This window comes from Typopeltis vanoorti, chromosome 4 (genome assembly GCF_054136105.1).
Source record: "Typopeltis vanoorti isolate ZY-2024b chromosome 4, IOZ_Tvanoo_1.0, whole genome shotgun sequence".
NCBI classification, from domain to species: domain Eukaryota; kingdom Metazoa; phylum Arthropoda; class Arachnida; order Uropygi; family Thelyphonidae; genus Typopeltis; species Typopeltis vanoorti.
The window spans coordinates 98,568,657-98,585,672 of record NC_143552.1 but is presented as its reverse complement, the minus strand read 5'-3'; the positions used below and the strand labels follow the sequence as shown (position 1 = coordinate 98,585,672).

At 36.6% G+C, this 17,016-nt stretch overlaps 1 protein-coding gene across 1 annotated transcript in view; it reads left to right on the top strand.

Moving 5' to 3' along the window:
- The window catches only part of Pink1 (PTEN-induced putative kinase 1), a 136,225-nt gene that overhangs the window by 24,527 nt on the left and 94,682 nt on the right, over positions 1–17,016 (top strand). The window contains exons 2-3 of the mRNA XM_090391945.1: positions 7,634–7,814; positions 12,946–13,026. Coding sequence (XP_090248071.1) covers positions 7,634–7,814; positions 12,946–13,026 — 262 coding nt within the window. The remainder of the gene's footprint in view (positions 1–7,633; positions 7,815–12,945; positions 13,027–17,016) is intronic.

Genomic DNA, 17,016 nt, shown 5'->3' with positions numbered 1-17,016 from the left:
ATATCCCCTCTTTTCCTGTCAACCACTTTCTGCAACCCTCAATCCATCCTCATAGGGAGCATTCCACTCACAAGAAACCCAAATGACCAAACCTGAGTGCATTAATCAAGATGTGGATGTATCAAGTCCTTATAAACAGGACAAATTCCTTGTATCTGTTTGTTAATGGGTTCTTCAATAGCCAAGTAATAATCCCATGAGCTACTCTGGCAACCTTAGCAATATGTCTTCTGAACTTCAGCTCTCTGTCCCCAAAGTCTTAGTTTCATCAATTTCTTGGGGTACAGTTCAATCAGTGTGATAGGCATGACTGCTTATAATCTCTTTATCCCAAAATGCAAAATTTTAAATTTCTCCACCATTAACTGAAACCAGTTATCTTATGTCCATACGGACAGCCTATGTAAATCATTCTGCAAGCTCTTTACATCATCTTTACGCTAACCACTTGGCCGGCCAGCCAGGCTGGCCAAGTGGTTAGCGGATCCATTCTCCAGCCAAATGGCTGCGGGTTCGAATCCTCCTGTGGGCATGGATGTTGGTGATTGTCTGTGGAAATACTAGTTGTGGTGGTCGGCAGTAGATGCTGTTGGTGTAGTTAATGGATTGAGTGGTGGAGACAGAGTTGTACAGCAGGTGCCCTCCCTCAATGAGTCTTTGGACTCTCTGGAGATGTCAGATAATAATAATAATAAAATGTTAACTATCTCTACAATTTTGCATCATCAGCAAACAACTAAATATTGCCGTTCAGTGTAATTCCTGTATCATTTATGTACAAATTAAACAGTAATGGCCCTAGCACAGAATCTTACGGCACCATTAGTCTCCTGGATTCTTCTCTTTCATGTACTACTTTTTGGTATCTATCCATCAGCCATCCTTGTATCCATATAACTAGTATCATATCCATCTCCATTTGTTCTAATTTACCTAACAGAGTTCCATGAGGTATTCTGTCAAATTCCTTGGCAAAATTCAGCAGAATCATTGTGTAGGCATGACCGATCCTTCACATAGCCACATTACCCCTCATAGAGTATCATATTCTTATCCACCTGAATTCTCTTTTTGACTAGCTTTTCAAGTACTTTTATCACCACTCCTGAGATACTGATTGGTCTATAATTTGCTACTGAAGCCAGAGGGATTATTTTGCCCTCTTTCCACTCCCCTTGGAATTCTGCCAGAGCTGAGACTTAATTAAAGAGCTTAGTCAGAGGCATTGCCAGTAACGTTGCAACTTTAACAGTAACTTTTTGTAAAACCTGAGCCAATATCCCATCAAATCCCACAGCTATATTGACATTGTAAATCTGAAATATCTTAAGAACCTCTAAAGCATGGCCTGTCTGTCCTGACAGATCTTGTCTGTTCATAGTAGGCATGAAAAACTTGATACACTCAGGGATCTTCAACCTATTGTATGCATACCACTGGTGGTACGTGAGCCACTGCCGGGTGGTACGAAAACAGATTTGCTTACTGGTACATCTAATATCTTGAATTAAATATAGTTGTATGCCACTGGAAAAGGTTGAGAATCCCTGTTCTAGAGGATGAAGTTTGTTCTTAGGAAACCAAATCAGAGTTTCTAATTTAACATGTGAAGGTTATATTTTATTAGTACTTTGGCTGTCTTTTCAAATGTACTTTGAATTCCACTTTGGAAAAATGGAATAGTAGTGTTGTTCTTTTGCATTTAGGAAAGGGGAAGTAGGAGGTCCATGTAGTATTTTATCTATTTTTTGAGAGCTGTAGCTATTGGCCAGGAAAGTATGGCAGAGATAGTTGAGTTCTGTGTAAAGAGCTACATCATTAGAATAAATAGCGTTAGCTCTGTGTGCTAGTGTTGTTTAGAATTTCATGCTGTTGGACTGGATGATGATGATGTGATTGTTTATATAGATATTTTCCTGTGTGTTTGTGTTGGCTTTCTATAAATTGAAGAAGATAGTGTACCATCTGAAAGGCAAGTGACTTATGTGTCTAGAAAAGGCAAACAGTTATTTGATTATTTTTCTGCTGTGAGGGGGTGTTTGTTGTTAAGGTAAGTTACAAAGAAATCTAAAGTATCTTGCTCATGGGGCCAAATGGAAAACATATCATCAATGAAGTGTAACCACAGTAAGGATGGAAAATTAGTTAAAGGAGTGTGTGTGTGGGGGGGGATAACCTTCCAGTAATTATTTTCTCTGCCAAGTAACCTTGCAAACAGTAAATTTGAATAATTCATAGATGTTGTGGGGGGGTAGACTTTATCTAATCAAGAGCGTATGTTAGTGGTACATTAGTAAATAAGGAAGTGACAGCAAAACTAACCTTTATCTGAGCCTTTTAAGGCTTATTCTTATTAGTATTTATTCCACATAATTTCCAGTATGCACAAATGGCAGTTATCTTCTGGCTGCATGTAAAAGCTGTAAGGTGCAATTTCTCTCTGCCTGTGCCTCATTTCTAAAGACAGTGCTAACCTTCAGGAATTATTCTTTCTTACCTAGATCGTGCATATGCATATATACCTAGATCGTGCAAGGCAAATCACTTTCTCCTGTAAGGAACAATGCACCACATGCCTATTGTGGCCTTCTACCAGAAAGATGGTCTTGAACAATCCAAATTCCAAAAGGCTTCTGGTGCTGATGATATCCTTTCCTCCTCCAATTGTACTTAAGACATCTTCCTGGACTAACAACTTGCTTTTATCATCTCTGCACTCTCCTGTTATACTTGGCTGGCATCCACCTCCACAGCATGGAAGTAAGCCCATAATCAGCCCGTTCCAAAAAAGAGAAATGTCTGTCTCCAAACTATTAACCTGTTGCTTTCACCCTGATGCTGTCTGAAGTAACAGAGAATGTCATGCCTCTGTAAAAATTCTTGTTGCTGTATTTCTTTTAATTGATAATCCCTCTCTCTCTCACACACACGCACTCCCTCTCCATCCACAGTCTCAGATGGTTGACTTTTGCATTGTGCATTTTCTGCAAATACTTCCATGAGTTCAGTTGAATTGAACAGTGGACTGTTCAACTAACAGATGGGATAATGTATATTTTGGTTTAAGCCAATAAGAATACAATTTGGTTGGCTAAATCCCAAATTGCCAGCCCATCCTCGTTGGTTCAGTATCCAGGTGATATCCCCCCTCTTCTCATGGTACACCACGAGAAGGGGGGGGGGATGGATTGGATATTAGGTTAGAAGCCCTGGTCGGTTCTCTGCATTCCTTTAAAGGCGATGTGGAGGTCTCCTCTCAGTTATACAGCTTTGACCCTTAAGCAACCCTTCAACTAACAGTTGAACTCTAAATTGAGCCCCACCTAATCTGCTATTCCTATTCCATCTGCCTCTGTTCTCTGGAATAGATTACAACCTGTGGCTCATCAAAAAAGAACAGATTTCCTTCTCTCTTAACCTTGCCCACACACACACACACACACACACACACACAGCATCAGTCTGTCTCTTCAACCCCCTCTCCTTTATGTGGAGAAGTGTGTTGGGTGGGGACAATAAATTTGCATACCTATAGATTTTATTGGATTATTGTTCATGCTTCTGCCATTAAGTGTGAAATAATGGATGCATATTATATTTGAATCAAGGTGACTATAGTTTTAAAATTATTCAATTGCAAAAGAAAAGAAAAACCAATAAGTTTTATTATTTGCTTGATAGAATGACAGGTCGGATTTTTATTTTTTTCTACACTTGATTAGACTATAATGTGCAGTTTGCATACCACACCGCTTGACCACATGAAGGAAGACTTGGTTTCCTCTTGACTAGAGGAAATTTTTCTAAGCCTTCTTTCGACCGGTTCCCGAGTTAGTCGATCTCTGGCACGGGCAAATGAGTTTTTTTCCCGGAAACTTGGGTTTTTCGTCCCGTAAACTCAAGAAAATCGACCGTAGAATCCACATTATTTCAGACATTAAATATATTGTGTTAGAGTTAGGGACCACGAGATGGCAGCCCTTGTTGAGCTATTCCCTTCACTGCGTGCTGCCTTGGGCCGGCTATCGCTGATTGGGTACCAGTGGAAATTGAACTGCCCACTCAGTCTCCAAAAAGTTAGATAAGGTTAAAAACAGCCTCGTCTACTCCCTATACAGGAATAAAAAGGCGTTAGCTGATTTTTTTTTTTTTTTTAATTTAGTTTAATCCTTTATCCAAGTGTAAGCAAACAAAGTTTGCTCCTGAAGTATCTTCAGGACTGAGGCAACTCGTAGTAAAGGTGGACCAAGCTCTCATCACTCCTTATCTCAGTATCTCCCATAATGCAAAGCACATCTCCTTGCAGACATGTATAATGCCATGCATTAAGGGAAGGGCCACTACCAGACCGGTTTCGACCTTTATTGAGGTCTCGTCATGGGAGCCAGATCCAGAGTTGGTGTTACCAAGGTGGAAGCAATGGAGCAGTCATATTTACCTATATGAGGTGCCAAAAGGTGTCTCACCTTATTATTAAATTACTCTGGATTTAGAGAAAGATGTAAGTTTTTTTTTTTCCCACTTGATTAGACTATAATACATTTAGTTTAATCCTTTATCCAAGTGTAAGCAAACAAAGTTTGTGCCTGAAGTATCTTCAGGACTGAGGCAAGTTGTGGTAAAGGTGGACGAAGGAAAGGGCCACTACCCAGACCGGTTTTGACCTTTATTGAAATCTCGTCAGTGGGAGCCAGACTTCTCTTAATGCATAGCATTATACATGTCTGTATATATATAGAATGTTAATTTCTAATTTTCAGCTATTGCTGGTGGCAGGGCTTGACAAATTGTGCAAATCCTACTCACTATGGGAGTAAAAAATGTACTCAACCAAGACACCCCCCCCTCCCATTTTTTTAAATATTTCCCAGCAAGTCAATAGTAGTTGAATAAAGGGTGGTATTGTCTGGAGCATATATCCTTTGTGTTGAAACCATCCAAGAAGTCAATACATTGTTTTTTGGTTTTTTTTTTAGAAAATATAATTTGCTATATTAATTTTTGTTACTCATATTCTTCTGTGTTTATTTCAAGATAAAAAAAAAAGATTTCTAAAATATAATGCTGTATCCACTTGGCTTATATAATTATAAAAAAATTGTTTAGGAAGTTTTTTTTTTTACTAAACAAAAATAATTTCATTTTTTTCAGTCTGCAGCTATGTGTCAGCTGGCAAAACCTCCTCACCTTGGGCAAGTGGGCAAGCATATTTTTTTAGCCCTGACTACATAACTGTCTATATACTTCTATTGGATTCTATACATTAAGAACAAAGAGAAAATCATGATTTCCATAAAAATTCGTCATACAGTTTTTGAGGTAATTGGGTGAAAAGCAGTATATGATATGAGTTGTGAAAGAAATACCCACAAAAATTTTAAATAGTTTCATTCAGTAACAAATGGGTACATGAAGACAATGATCAAAAACAAGAACTCAGAATGAGATTGTCAGATGTCTCAATAAAGTATGTAGTCACAGCTCTCAGTGTTTTGTACTGTTTATAATGTTGTCCAGATGGTCAGTTGGTAATAGCAACTATTGCTCCTGCAAAGCTGTTCTAAGTCCCTCAGGGTTTTGGGAAGGGAGGTTGAGACCCAACACATCTACCTAGAATATTCTGGATAGACCTGTTCAATAGGACTAAAGTCAGGAGATCTGGCTGGCCAGTTCATATGTACAATAGTGTCTTGAATATATTGGTCCATGAGCTTTATTTGACCAGGGTGAGCATTATTGTTTTGTAGGATTGTCTATCCTATCACATAGAGATGAACATAAGGATCCAAGACCTCATCTCTATAAGTCGCAACAATCAAATCATGATTCCACTAGGAAGCACATGTAGGTTGGTGGATCCACTCAATGCACACAGCCACTAATATTATCACACTACCTCCATGTGTGTCCATTTCAATGATATTAGAGGGATAATAATGTGCCCCTGGTTCCCTCCAGATCAGAGCATGTCTGATGTTGCCTTGTAGAGCAAATTGAGACTCATATGTAAACCTTCATTGGGGCTTACAACCCACATTGGTCTTGGGTCCAGCTAACATGGAGCTTTGGCTCATTTCAACCGTTCTCTTCTGTGGCTTGGAGAAAATGGCATGCAGACTACCAGTTGCATACCATAAAGACCATTTTCTGTGTACAGTGCAAGTAGATACCAATGTTCCCATAGCTGATGCAAGATCAGATTGTACTGATTCAGGATCACACTCCTGTTTTGGCAACTGGAGATATTGGTCACAAACTGTGTTGTAGCCCATGGTCTTCCTTCATGTTATGTTGTGTGTGTGACTGTTGGAACCCCCCCCCCCCCGCCTCTGTTCTTATGCTGGCTCACCACTTGAATTCATCAGTTGAAATATCTTGCAGGAATATCCAAGAATTTTGCTATCACAGAATGTCTTGTTCTCACTCCAGATACAAAATGGAAAACCACTCCAAAACTCCTGCTGTATGCTGTGACTCATTTACATATACTGCTAAGGTGCCACTCATTTGTATAATACAATAACCAGACTCGGTGTCACTTTATACATAATGTACTTAATTTTCATATAAAGCATTACTTTTCATTTGATGGTGAATCCAAACAGTGTTGCCTGACAGTACATTATATTTCTTTCTCAAATCTCTAGAATATCTACAATGCTAAATTCTGATCCCCAAACCATTCTATTAACCTTGTTAACTTCAATGCTTGCAAAACTCAATCCTGTCTTCATTCTTAAAAAAAGAACTTTTCATCTAGTCTTACTTTTGACAACACACATCTCGCTGGACAACTTTCTTGGGATATTCCGACTCCAATCTTTCTTGGCATGAACATATTACAAGTATTAGTTCTCTTACCTTCTAAGAAATTAGTTTCTCTTTTGCTCAATGTGCTGTTGTACACTATATGTGAACCTTAAATTGATCCAACTTTGAATATTGTTCTCACATTTCAGATGGTGTGCTAATAATTTCCTGAATATGTATAATACATCAATAGGCTCCTAATATTATATATGTACCTCACAAGGCCTCGTATACAAGTGGTGGGTTTTTAACCTCTGCACACAAACTAGTCAGAGAACACATAAATGCAATTAATAGACAATATATTTAATGAATGCAAAGTACACATAATGTAGTGAATAGATATCTCATGGTCTTTGGTTGCATTGGAGTACTTCTAAACAGTCACACATGCTCTCCAGTCTAGATTTCCCTCAGAGTTTGAATGATGCGGTTTCCACATCAGTACACTTTCAGAAAAGGACAACACTACCAAAAAATAATGTCAAATCCTGAAAGTTAGCTGGCACACAGCAGTGTATAAACTTAAGTCCATAAACTGATTTTGGAATCTTCTGTACAATTTACACATTTTTGGAGTGGCCCTTTATCCATAACATAGTTGCTCATTTTACTTTACTTCTGTGGGACTTGTGAATTTTGTTACCAAAAGTGTGTGTGGGGGGGTAAATATTCTCTTAATATAATGCAGGAAAACAAACTGTAATATGTTGTAGTATAATGTAGTCAAGAATTTTTTTTGATTACAACTTTGTATAATGTATTAAGTAATTGTAGTTTTACTTTTCTGTTATAATATTATTATTTATAAATTATTTGACAGGAAGCATTTTCTCATCTTCCTTTATATTCATCAATTGCTACTACTAAGTTTCCTGAAGATACAATGATGTCACTCGCTATTACCACTGAAAATCTGAAATTTGGTCCTCTTTTGGCTAAAGGATGTAATGCTGCTGTTTATAGTGCCCAATGGAAAACTGTTGGTGCAGATAAAAATAGAAGTAGGTACTGTATATGTCAGGGGGGAAAAATTGGTAGCTTAGATTATAATAATCAGTGATGTTTCTTTTTTACCTCCTTCAGTTTGTTTATTATAGCAGTCATTACTTGAGTTTTTTTTTTGTTTGTTTGTTTTTGCATTCTAAACAAGATTTAAGGAATTTTGAAATTTTCATTTTTATTATGCTTTTGTCACCATATGATTTTATGAGAAATGTATTAGTTGCAGTATGGAACTATCAACTTGCAGCTTGATTTTGTTACATAGAATTCCCTATTGTTCTCTTACTCATTTGTAAACAGCATATTAATAATGAAATTAATACATTAGGAGTTTCTAGATTTGTTTTAAAGGTAAATATCATTCTAGTGAAGTATCTAAATATTTCTTATGTATTATATAAGAAGGTAAAATATACGTTAGTCCCACACCTTTACCCTTTTTATTATAAACAGCTACACATACCAGTTTGTATAACGATGTAAATTTTAATTTTATCATTTTTTGTCATATTTACTAATTCACGGCTTTTGCTCCCAGTTTTGGTAATTATCCATTTTATTTCATGACATCATTATACAACTTGTAAATATGTCTGCAGTCATTTGGAACAAGAAAATCTATATTCCTCAAGTATTTCATCCTCTTCTTTCTCTCTCATTTATTTTATAGTATGGAACAAATACTAGGGCACACATTTTTAAGCTTGAACTTAATACACACATAAATTACATAAAGCATTATTTTATGGTGAATATCTCATTACATCAAGAATGAACAGGCATCACAGAGTGCTTTCTTTTTACCACTTTGACCAGCCACATAATATTAAGAACTCATGAAACAAACTATAAATGTAGCCATAAACGTAGCAATCAGCATAGCTATTAACAAACTATATATGGACATTGGAGCAAAAACTAAAAAAGAACTCTGATATCTGTTCATTCCATTCTCACTTCATGTAATGGTCAGATCTTTTTTCTTGTGTGTTCACTTGGATGATGTGATGATGTTAAATCGTAATATTGAGTGGTTAAATCGTCAGTTTAATCTTATCATACATTAGTTTACTGCTTCTTGAATCTATCCTTTTGCTTACTTAAAACTTTATACAATCAAAATTCTACCGGCTGCTCTATTGTTATGTCGCTGCTTACCCTTGATTATATCTTATTCTACCTCTATAATAACTCTCCTTCTAATCTACTGTTGTGCTCTTAAGATATTAATTCAGATCTATCTCCTCTTCGGATATTAGCAAAATTTATATTTTGCTGCACCAGCCAATATCCTATAACAGAAGAGATTCTTGTTCGGGGAAATATTTCTAAATTCTAAAGGGATACACACAGTTATTTTATCTCATGCTAGCGCTGTGCAGATTCAGTTAGCAGTCGTAGACCGAATCTCAATTAAGCAATTATATCTAAATTCCTTCCCGCCAAAAAGGTTCTATTTCATAAGGTTCGTGGTATAAGGTACAAAACATGTTTATTGGAAAAATATGAAACTTTTACAGTTATGTAAGTTTAAATACTCAATGGATCAAAATTCACTCTAAGTTAAGGGTTATACTAAATCACAATGAATCTGAGTAAGTTAAATCCCTCAATTATGAAAGGATAAGATTAGGTTTAAGCATAATACTACTATATAATTCCTTTCACAAGTTATTCATAGAACACTTTCATTAATACTCTATCAATATTAAAATTTCATTTTAAGCAAGCCTAGCCATTCACAAATTACTGCCTATTAACAACTCTTCTTTGTTCCACATGGGCTTAATTAATTCAGTCAAATTCTCACTAAAAGTTCTCTAGTAGTGTCCTTTAGTTACAATGCACACAAATTTCTTGTTCTTCTAAACGAATTTTAACATAGAACGAAAACTTTTACATTACCGAATTCTTTCAGATTTCATGCCGCCATCTCATGTAGGATTACCTTACTGCCTATTCTTCGGCCGTCTTTGCGCCTGGCGATGTACTACGCTTTTTCTTCTAATCATTTCCTACTGTTGCATGCTGTCTACCGCTCTGCAGGAAACTTTCTCCAATGGGACATTCTGCTGAGGCTCAATTCCACATAGGCCGTCGTATCACGATCAGCTCTGCTTGAAAATCTTCAAGCATTCTCAAGAAAAGAACCTGTTGTCTGTCATTACCGTAGTCGACCCACCGCTCTCTCACGAATCCTCCGACCAACTCCCCCTAAAACTCGAATCCAGCACCTTAAGAATAAAAGGTCAAAAAGTCTCCTAAAACGGCGTGCTTCATCTTTTATTCGCCCTATTCGGGTGCCCTCTATTTGATGTGGTTTTCACCCACGAACCCCCATCATTCATATGGGGGTTCGTGGGTGAAAACCACATCAAATAGAGGTGTTCCTTTGGGTGATCCTACACTCTCCCTAATCTGTCAGATCATATTATTCTAGGTAGCCGCTCTGACGTCAATTTTCCGCGTAGGTATAGCCTCCATCGCTATGCTCAACTTGTACAGATTATATGCGATTATTCCGGATTACTACTAATAATTTTTCTCAGAATTTCGCAATGCACTAGACAGCTTACTTGGTAATTACTAATAACCTAACAATTCCCTTACACAATTGTTACTATTTTGACACAAAATTCTCTGCTTCTCATTTCAGTTATGCAGGAATAAGTCTCGCTATATGGCACACATGGACTACATATTATTACAAATCATAAAACAATACTTCATAATTATTAGCTGATGTGCAGATATCTCCTTAATTAGTAGTAGGTATCATGTTAAATCCTGAATAAAGAATTTACTTGTAAAGCTCTCCATTCAGGATCTAACAATGAGATACTCATCATGAAATATAAGTGTTTTATGTTAAATATTTTATCATTACATAATTTATACATATAGTATGTTCATGTCTATTAATATTAATTGGTATTAATAATCACTTTTGCCATTATATGATCTACCTAAATCCTCAAAAGTTATTCACATGACTTACTGCCTTTTAAAATATTGATTTAAGACTATGAGACTATTTAAGACTTGTACTGTTCATCTTATGACCTGCAGTGTGTATTAATAAATGCACATCTTGCATGTCTGTATCCTTCATTTTTGTTACCAGTTATGTTGAGAAATTGATTTAACTACTGACCCATTTAACTAAATGTAACGTTTAGTGCTGTTCCAGAAGTCCTTTGACATGCTAGCCCATACAAAGACTGGTTAACTGAAGTTATTGATATTTGAAAGGTAGATGAAAGATTGATAGATGACTATAATTTAAATACTGTGGAGACTGGATAGGATATCCAGTAGCCAACGCAAGCCTAGTTGGCCAAGTGGATAGTGTATCCACTCACCAACTGGCATACTGTGGGTTTGAATACTGCCATGAGCACAGATGTTTGTGAATGTCTAAGTAGTAAAGGAATTTCATTTCCTGTTGTGAGACTACCATTTCATTTAATGAAAGCTCCAGAAAAAATGGCCGGGTTGGCCGAGTGGTTGCGTACACTCTCCAACCGATAGCTCACATGTTCAAATCCTGCTGCAGGCATGGATAGTTGTGATTGTCTTATCTTGTGTAATGCTATAACCTTTGATATGATACAGTATGACCATTGCTGCCCTTGCACCATTAAAAAAACTAATCATTATCATCATTCTGAAAAAGTTCCATGCTTGGTCTCTAGAATAAGATTTCCAAATTTTCTAACCTTTAGCCCATTTGCAATACTGATATACTTCAGCAATATGTCATGTGATGGCCGTCTTCAAAATTGTAACATTATAATATTATTTATTCAAGATTCATTTTTGTTTTGCATTTTTAGATGCGAAATAATTCTTAAGTGCCCTGAACTCTTGGAATTCTCTGGACACTTCGATTACCTGATTTAAAGTAGCACTTGTGGAAATACGTATAAAAAAAAGTCATAACGCATAGAAGTTATTTGATATGGAGTCAGAGTCATCAGTTAACTTAATTATCTTTAACAAAATTAAGGATTTTCAGTTAGGTTTTAGATGCTCCATCTAAAATGTAAGAGCAATGTCCTGGCCTAAGATAGATCTGAGGGTTTATAACAGAATAAGTGGAGAGAGAGAGTCCGCGTGGTTAGCCTAGTGGTTATGCGCTTCGCAACCATATGCCTGGGGAAGGAGTGTCTTAGGTTCGATTCCTGTTGACGACATGAGGAGCTTAAGGATCTTCCTCAGCAATAACCAAGTTAGCTGGTCTTGGGCATGGGCAGCATGGTGAACCGGCTGCATTAATATGCCACAACTATCAGGGATGAGGAGGATAGGATAGAAGTGGAGAGATGTGATGGTTGGAACACTAGAGAAAACCAAGCTTTTTGCAATATGAGACACAGGTATAATGTTGAGGCTAGGAAGGATTTATCATAGGTAAGGAAGGGTTTTAGTGAGAAGTCCAGATTGTATTTTAGTTGCATTGAAATCTATTTCGCTATTGGATGTTGTGATCGATATTTTTATTTTATTTTTTCCACTTTAACTTGGCATATGAGAAATAGAAACAGATTACTATCTTATTGAAACTGGAGAGGATTTAGCATGAGGGATCATTAGTATAGATAGAAGATTGAGAACTTGCCATTACATATGTATTTACTGAGCAGTTATCTAGTTTTGCAATTGGATAACTAGTTAACTAGTTATCCAATTGCAAAAGAGAAAAAAGAGCATGAAGATTAGATTTTGTTTTATGATAGACCTTGAAAATATACAAGGTATATCATAAATATACAATGTACATTAGCTTGTTTCTCCACACCGTTTGGTGCATGTTTAGAGATATTGTGGATCAAGAGTAATAGAATCCATGCTGGTGATCATTAACTCTTTCTGATTTAATTCTTAATTGTGAGAAAGTTTGCAAAAAATTCTCTGATATTTTCATGAAAATAACATCTTAACATAACAAGGTCTACAGCTGCTGTATATCTTGTTATATTGAATTAAAGCTAGTTGAGTTTGTAGCCATGTAATTATATAACATAATATTTTTTTTACATACATTGGTTACATGTATTCTGACACTTGCTTTGGATATCTAGATTCTTTTTAAACATTTGTTTGACAGATATTTTATTTTTGTAATAGATAATGAAGAGGATCTCTTTTCTTCATATAATTCTCTGAGAGAGAATTATGTAAATGAAGAGGTACATCATCAAACTAATGGTAGGTATTCACTTATTTTGCATTGTTAAATTTCATAAAAATTAAACATTCTTACGATTAATTACAAGTCTTATACTCTAGAATATATAGAATGGAATCTTCATCTCTTTCTTCCACGAACAATCATGTAAATATCTATTTTTAAGATGACAACATCAGAAATATAACTTGCATATACTTCTGATGCAAGTTATACTTGCAAGATGTGTGTTGGAAAATATTTCTTTCATTCATGAAGAAACATAAACGAAACATTTTTGAAATCCTTTAAGGTTTAAGTTAGATAATAGACGCTTTTCATAGCCTATGAATACCACTCACATAATCACTCACTCACTGATGAAGTTCTGTTCAGGTTTACACACTCCTTATAGGCTATGAAGAAAAGGTATAAAGGAATGACAAGCATGCTTTTGATCCCCCCTCCCCATCCAATCCTTATCATCCTATGATGCACCCCTCCAATTACTCCTCTCCCCATCCTTTACTATGTATTCCCTTGAATATTGAATAAAGAATAGCTGGATAATTTGGAACTTAGGCAATTGTATTATTTTCTGTGTTGGCTGAAATGGCATGTATATTTGATGATATAACATATAATCAAATAAAAGCCAAATGAGAATTAGAGGAATTTTCCTACTTAGTATTTCAAGGAAGAACATTCATTAGTAATAAAATCTTATCCAAATAGTGTCTGCTGAGGCCATAGTTTTACTTTTAAAATGAAGTCTAATCTTAGGAATATAATAAGAATCACCTGAAATTTTGTTAATTTCAAAAAAGAAGATAAGGCTTTAAGAGAAAAGCTGATTAGAATACTAAAACTGACTGTTAGGTAAAATTCAGTAGACTGCATCAATCATTCTGCTCTGCTGGAATCAAGGGCCTTAAAGAGTACTAGGAAAATATGCCTCAGCCCATCACTGCTACTCTATTTCATTATTTTGACTGTGCCTGATTGATGGGTTCATAACTTTGTGTCATTTTTCCATACGAGGCATGCTCTGGCATTTTGTTTTGGGATTGTACTGGAAGCACCAGGTTTCGTCACCTGTAATTACTCTCAGAAATGTGCTTATTTGCAGAAAGATCAGTCACAACTTGAAGCAGCCGCTGCTTCTGTTCGTCCATCAAGATCCGAGGCACAAACTTCGCAGAAATCTTTCGCATACCCAATTCTTCAGTTAAAAGTACCCTGACTGTTTCTTGATTCATTTGCAATTCATCAGCCATTAATCACACACTTAATCGTCTGTCAGACCACACCAAATCTCGCACTCTGTTCACATTTGCATCCATCATTTTTGTTTTTAGCTGCCCTTTTCTGGGATCATCATTCATATCTTCTCATCCACCTTTGAATCTCTTATGCCACTCAAAGACACTTGACTTTTCAGAGCATCCACAGCTCCAACGTTTCAGTAGCAGTTTTGCCGATTTTCACACAAAATGTTACCGTGCTTCTCAAATTTCAATTACACATTTTTATGGCAAAGTTTGCACACAGATCTCTATTGTTTTTTGCAGTAGCCAACTAGCAAATGGCTCTATCTGCTTGAGGTTTATGCACGAATTAGTTAAAACATGTACAAAGACAATTACTCACGTACTCCAACCAAATCACCACAAGGGTGGCACTATGTGGTCATTCTGGGAATTGTCACACCTCGTATCTTGATCCTTCTTTCTGCATGAAATAGCAAGACCAAAGATTCATCACTCATTCAACCTTTATTCATTTCTGATTGTGATTTTCCTTTACTCAAATGATCTGTGGCTACTTGTGTTTTGTTGGACATATGATATCCTCAGTTTTGTCTTTTGTGTATCCCATTCAGGACAGTGTCCAACTGAATGATCCATTTGGATATGCTTTAGTTGCAGTGCCCAGTTGACTAGATTTCATGTCTGTTAGACTTGACAATATCCTCTCAATCCTTAGTCTTCTTGCATCAATTAGATGTTTCTGAACACTTGCCTGATGTTGACTTATTGCAAAATGGATCATTCATAGAGTGTAATTCAGAATGCCTGAATTACACTCTATGTTTTCCATGTTTGGGAAAGTTTAACACAACTATGTTTATTTTAAATTATGTTGGTTTATAAGGACAGCTGCAGATTCTAGAAAAGTCTTTTCACATTGAATTATGCTATGATGAAGCATAGTGATTTCCCCTCCCATCCCTATTTGATTATGTGAGTGGTATTCATAGCATGGTCTGCTAGCCCATAACTACCTATAGTTGTGATTTCAGATTTGCAAATGTATTTTTTTAATTCTTTTATGTTCTTTCAAGCATATGCTGCAGATCTTATAATCTGCTGTAGTAAGCCTATTTGCAGGAATAAAGAATCCTGTAAACACAAGCGTTTATAGCATCAATTTGCAGGAATAAAGAATCCTGTAAACACAAGCGTTTATAGCATCAATTTGCAGGAATAAAGAATCTTATAAACACCAACAAGAGGAACTCATCTTTAAAAATACATAAGAGTGACCAGTTTTAAGTAGAGCTTGAAGACATTGCAGAGATTGCATTGTATATTTTTAGAGGTACTGGAATAGTGATCATATTACTATAATCTGTATGCAGTGAAGGACTGGAAAATGATTAAATATTTTGCTGATTCTGTTGGAACTGTAGCCATTAGATAAGGTTTGGTATATGTGGTTAAGTTAAGAGATGTATCATTAGAATAGGATGATGACTATTTGTAAGTTTTAATAATGCCATACTGTTGGTTCGTGTGTAGAGGCTTAAGTGCTGTGAGGACATCATGTTGGAGGCTTAATGGATTTTTTACAACACTCAAAAAGAATTAAAACAGAATTTAATACTTCCTATATTTCGTCCTAGTCACTAGGACATCTACGGGGATTACAAAAACAACTAATGTAACATGAACACAAATATCATACAATACTAAGCCTAACCACATGGGTGACACTAAAGTCCTATCTAGGTAGAGCGCCCTCTAAGGGCAGTAGTAGGTGGCCTGGAATGTAAGGTGGGACCTCTGGTGATGAGTGTTTCCCAAATCTTCGGAAGCTTAATGTAACCATATTTATTAAGATTTGGTTGGTTTCTGAGAGCTGCTGCTGCTTCTAAGAAAAGTCGCTCTTTCTTGAATTTGCTGTGGTGGAGCATGGTGGTTTTCTTCCATGATACCCTGTGGGTGGTGTCAAAGACATGGTCAGCCAAGCCTGAATGACCATAGCTGTGTTTACAGATGTAAGACTTGTGTTCCTCCAGGCAGATGGATGCTGATCTGCCTGTCTGTCCAAAGTACACCAGCTTACAGGAACAGGGTAATTTGTAAACTCCAGGCAGCGAGAGAGGAGGGAGCTGATCTTTCGTAGAACGGATAAGGGTAGCAGGTTTGCGGTAGGGCTTATATGCTGTGTGTAAGTTGTACTTTTTTAGTATCTTGGCTATTTTTTCAGATGTGCCACGGATGTAGGGTATGGTGATGGCATTTTTAAAATCTTGTTGACGAGAAGGACGGGGAATGGGGAAGGAACCGATTATTTTTTTGATACTGTGATCGCTGTAGCCATTGGAGAGGAAAGTGCTGTGTATGTGGTTAAGCTCAGTAGTAAGGGTGGTTCCACTGGAACAAAGATTGTGGGCTCTCTTGGTAAGAGTTTTGATGATGCCATATTGTTGTGAGAGGTGGTGGTGGGAGAGTTTGTGAATGTATCTACCTGTGTGTGGGGGGGTTTTCTGTATACAGTGAAGGTAAGTGTATCATTAGGCAGGCGTGTGACTAAGGTGTCTAGAAAGGGTAAACAATTGTTCTTTTCCTTTTCCATAGTAAACTGGATTCTTGGATGTAGGCTATTGAGATGACTGAGGAAGGAGTCTAACGTGTCTGGGCCATGAGGCCAAATAGAGAACACATCATCTACATATCTTAGCCAGATAGAAGGTTTGAGTGGGGCTGAGTCTATGGCTCATTTTTAGAAATCTTCCATATAGAAAT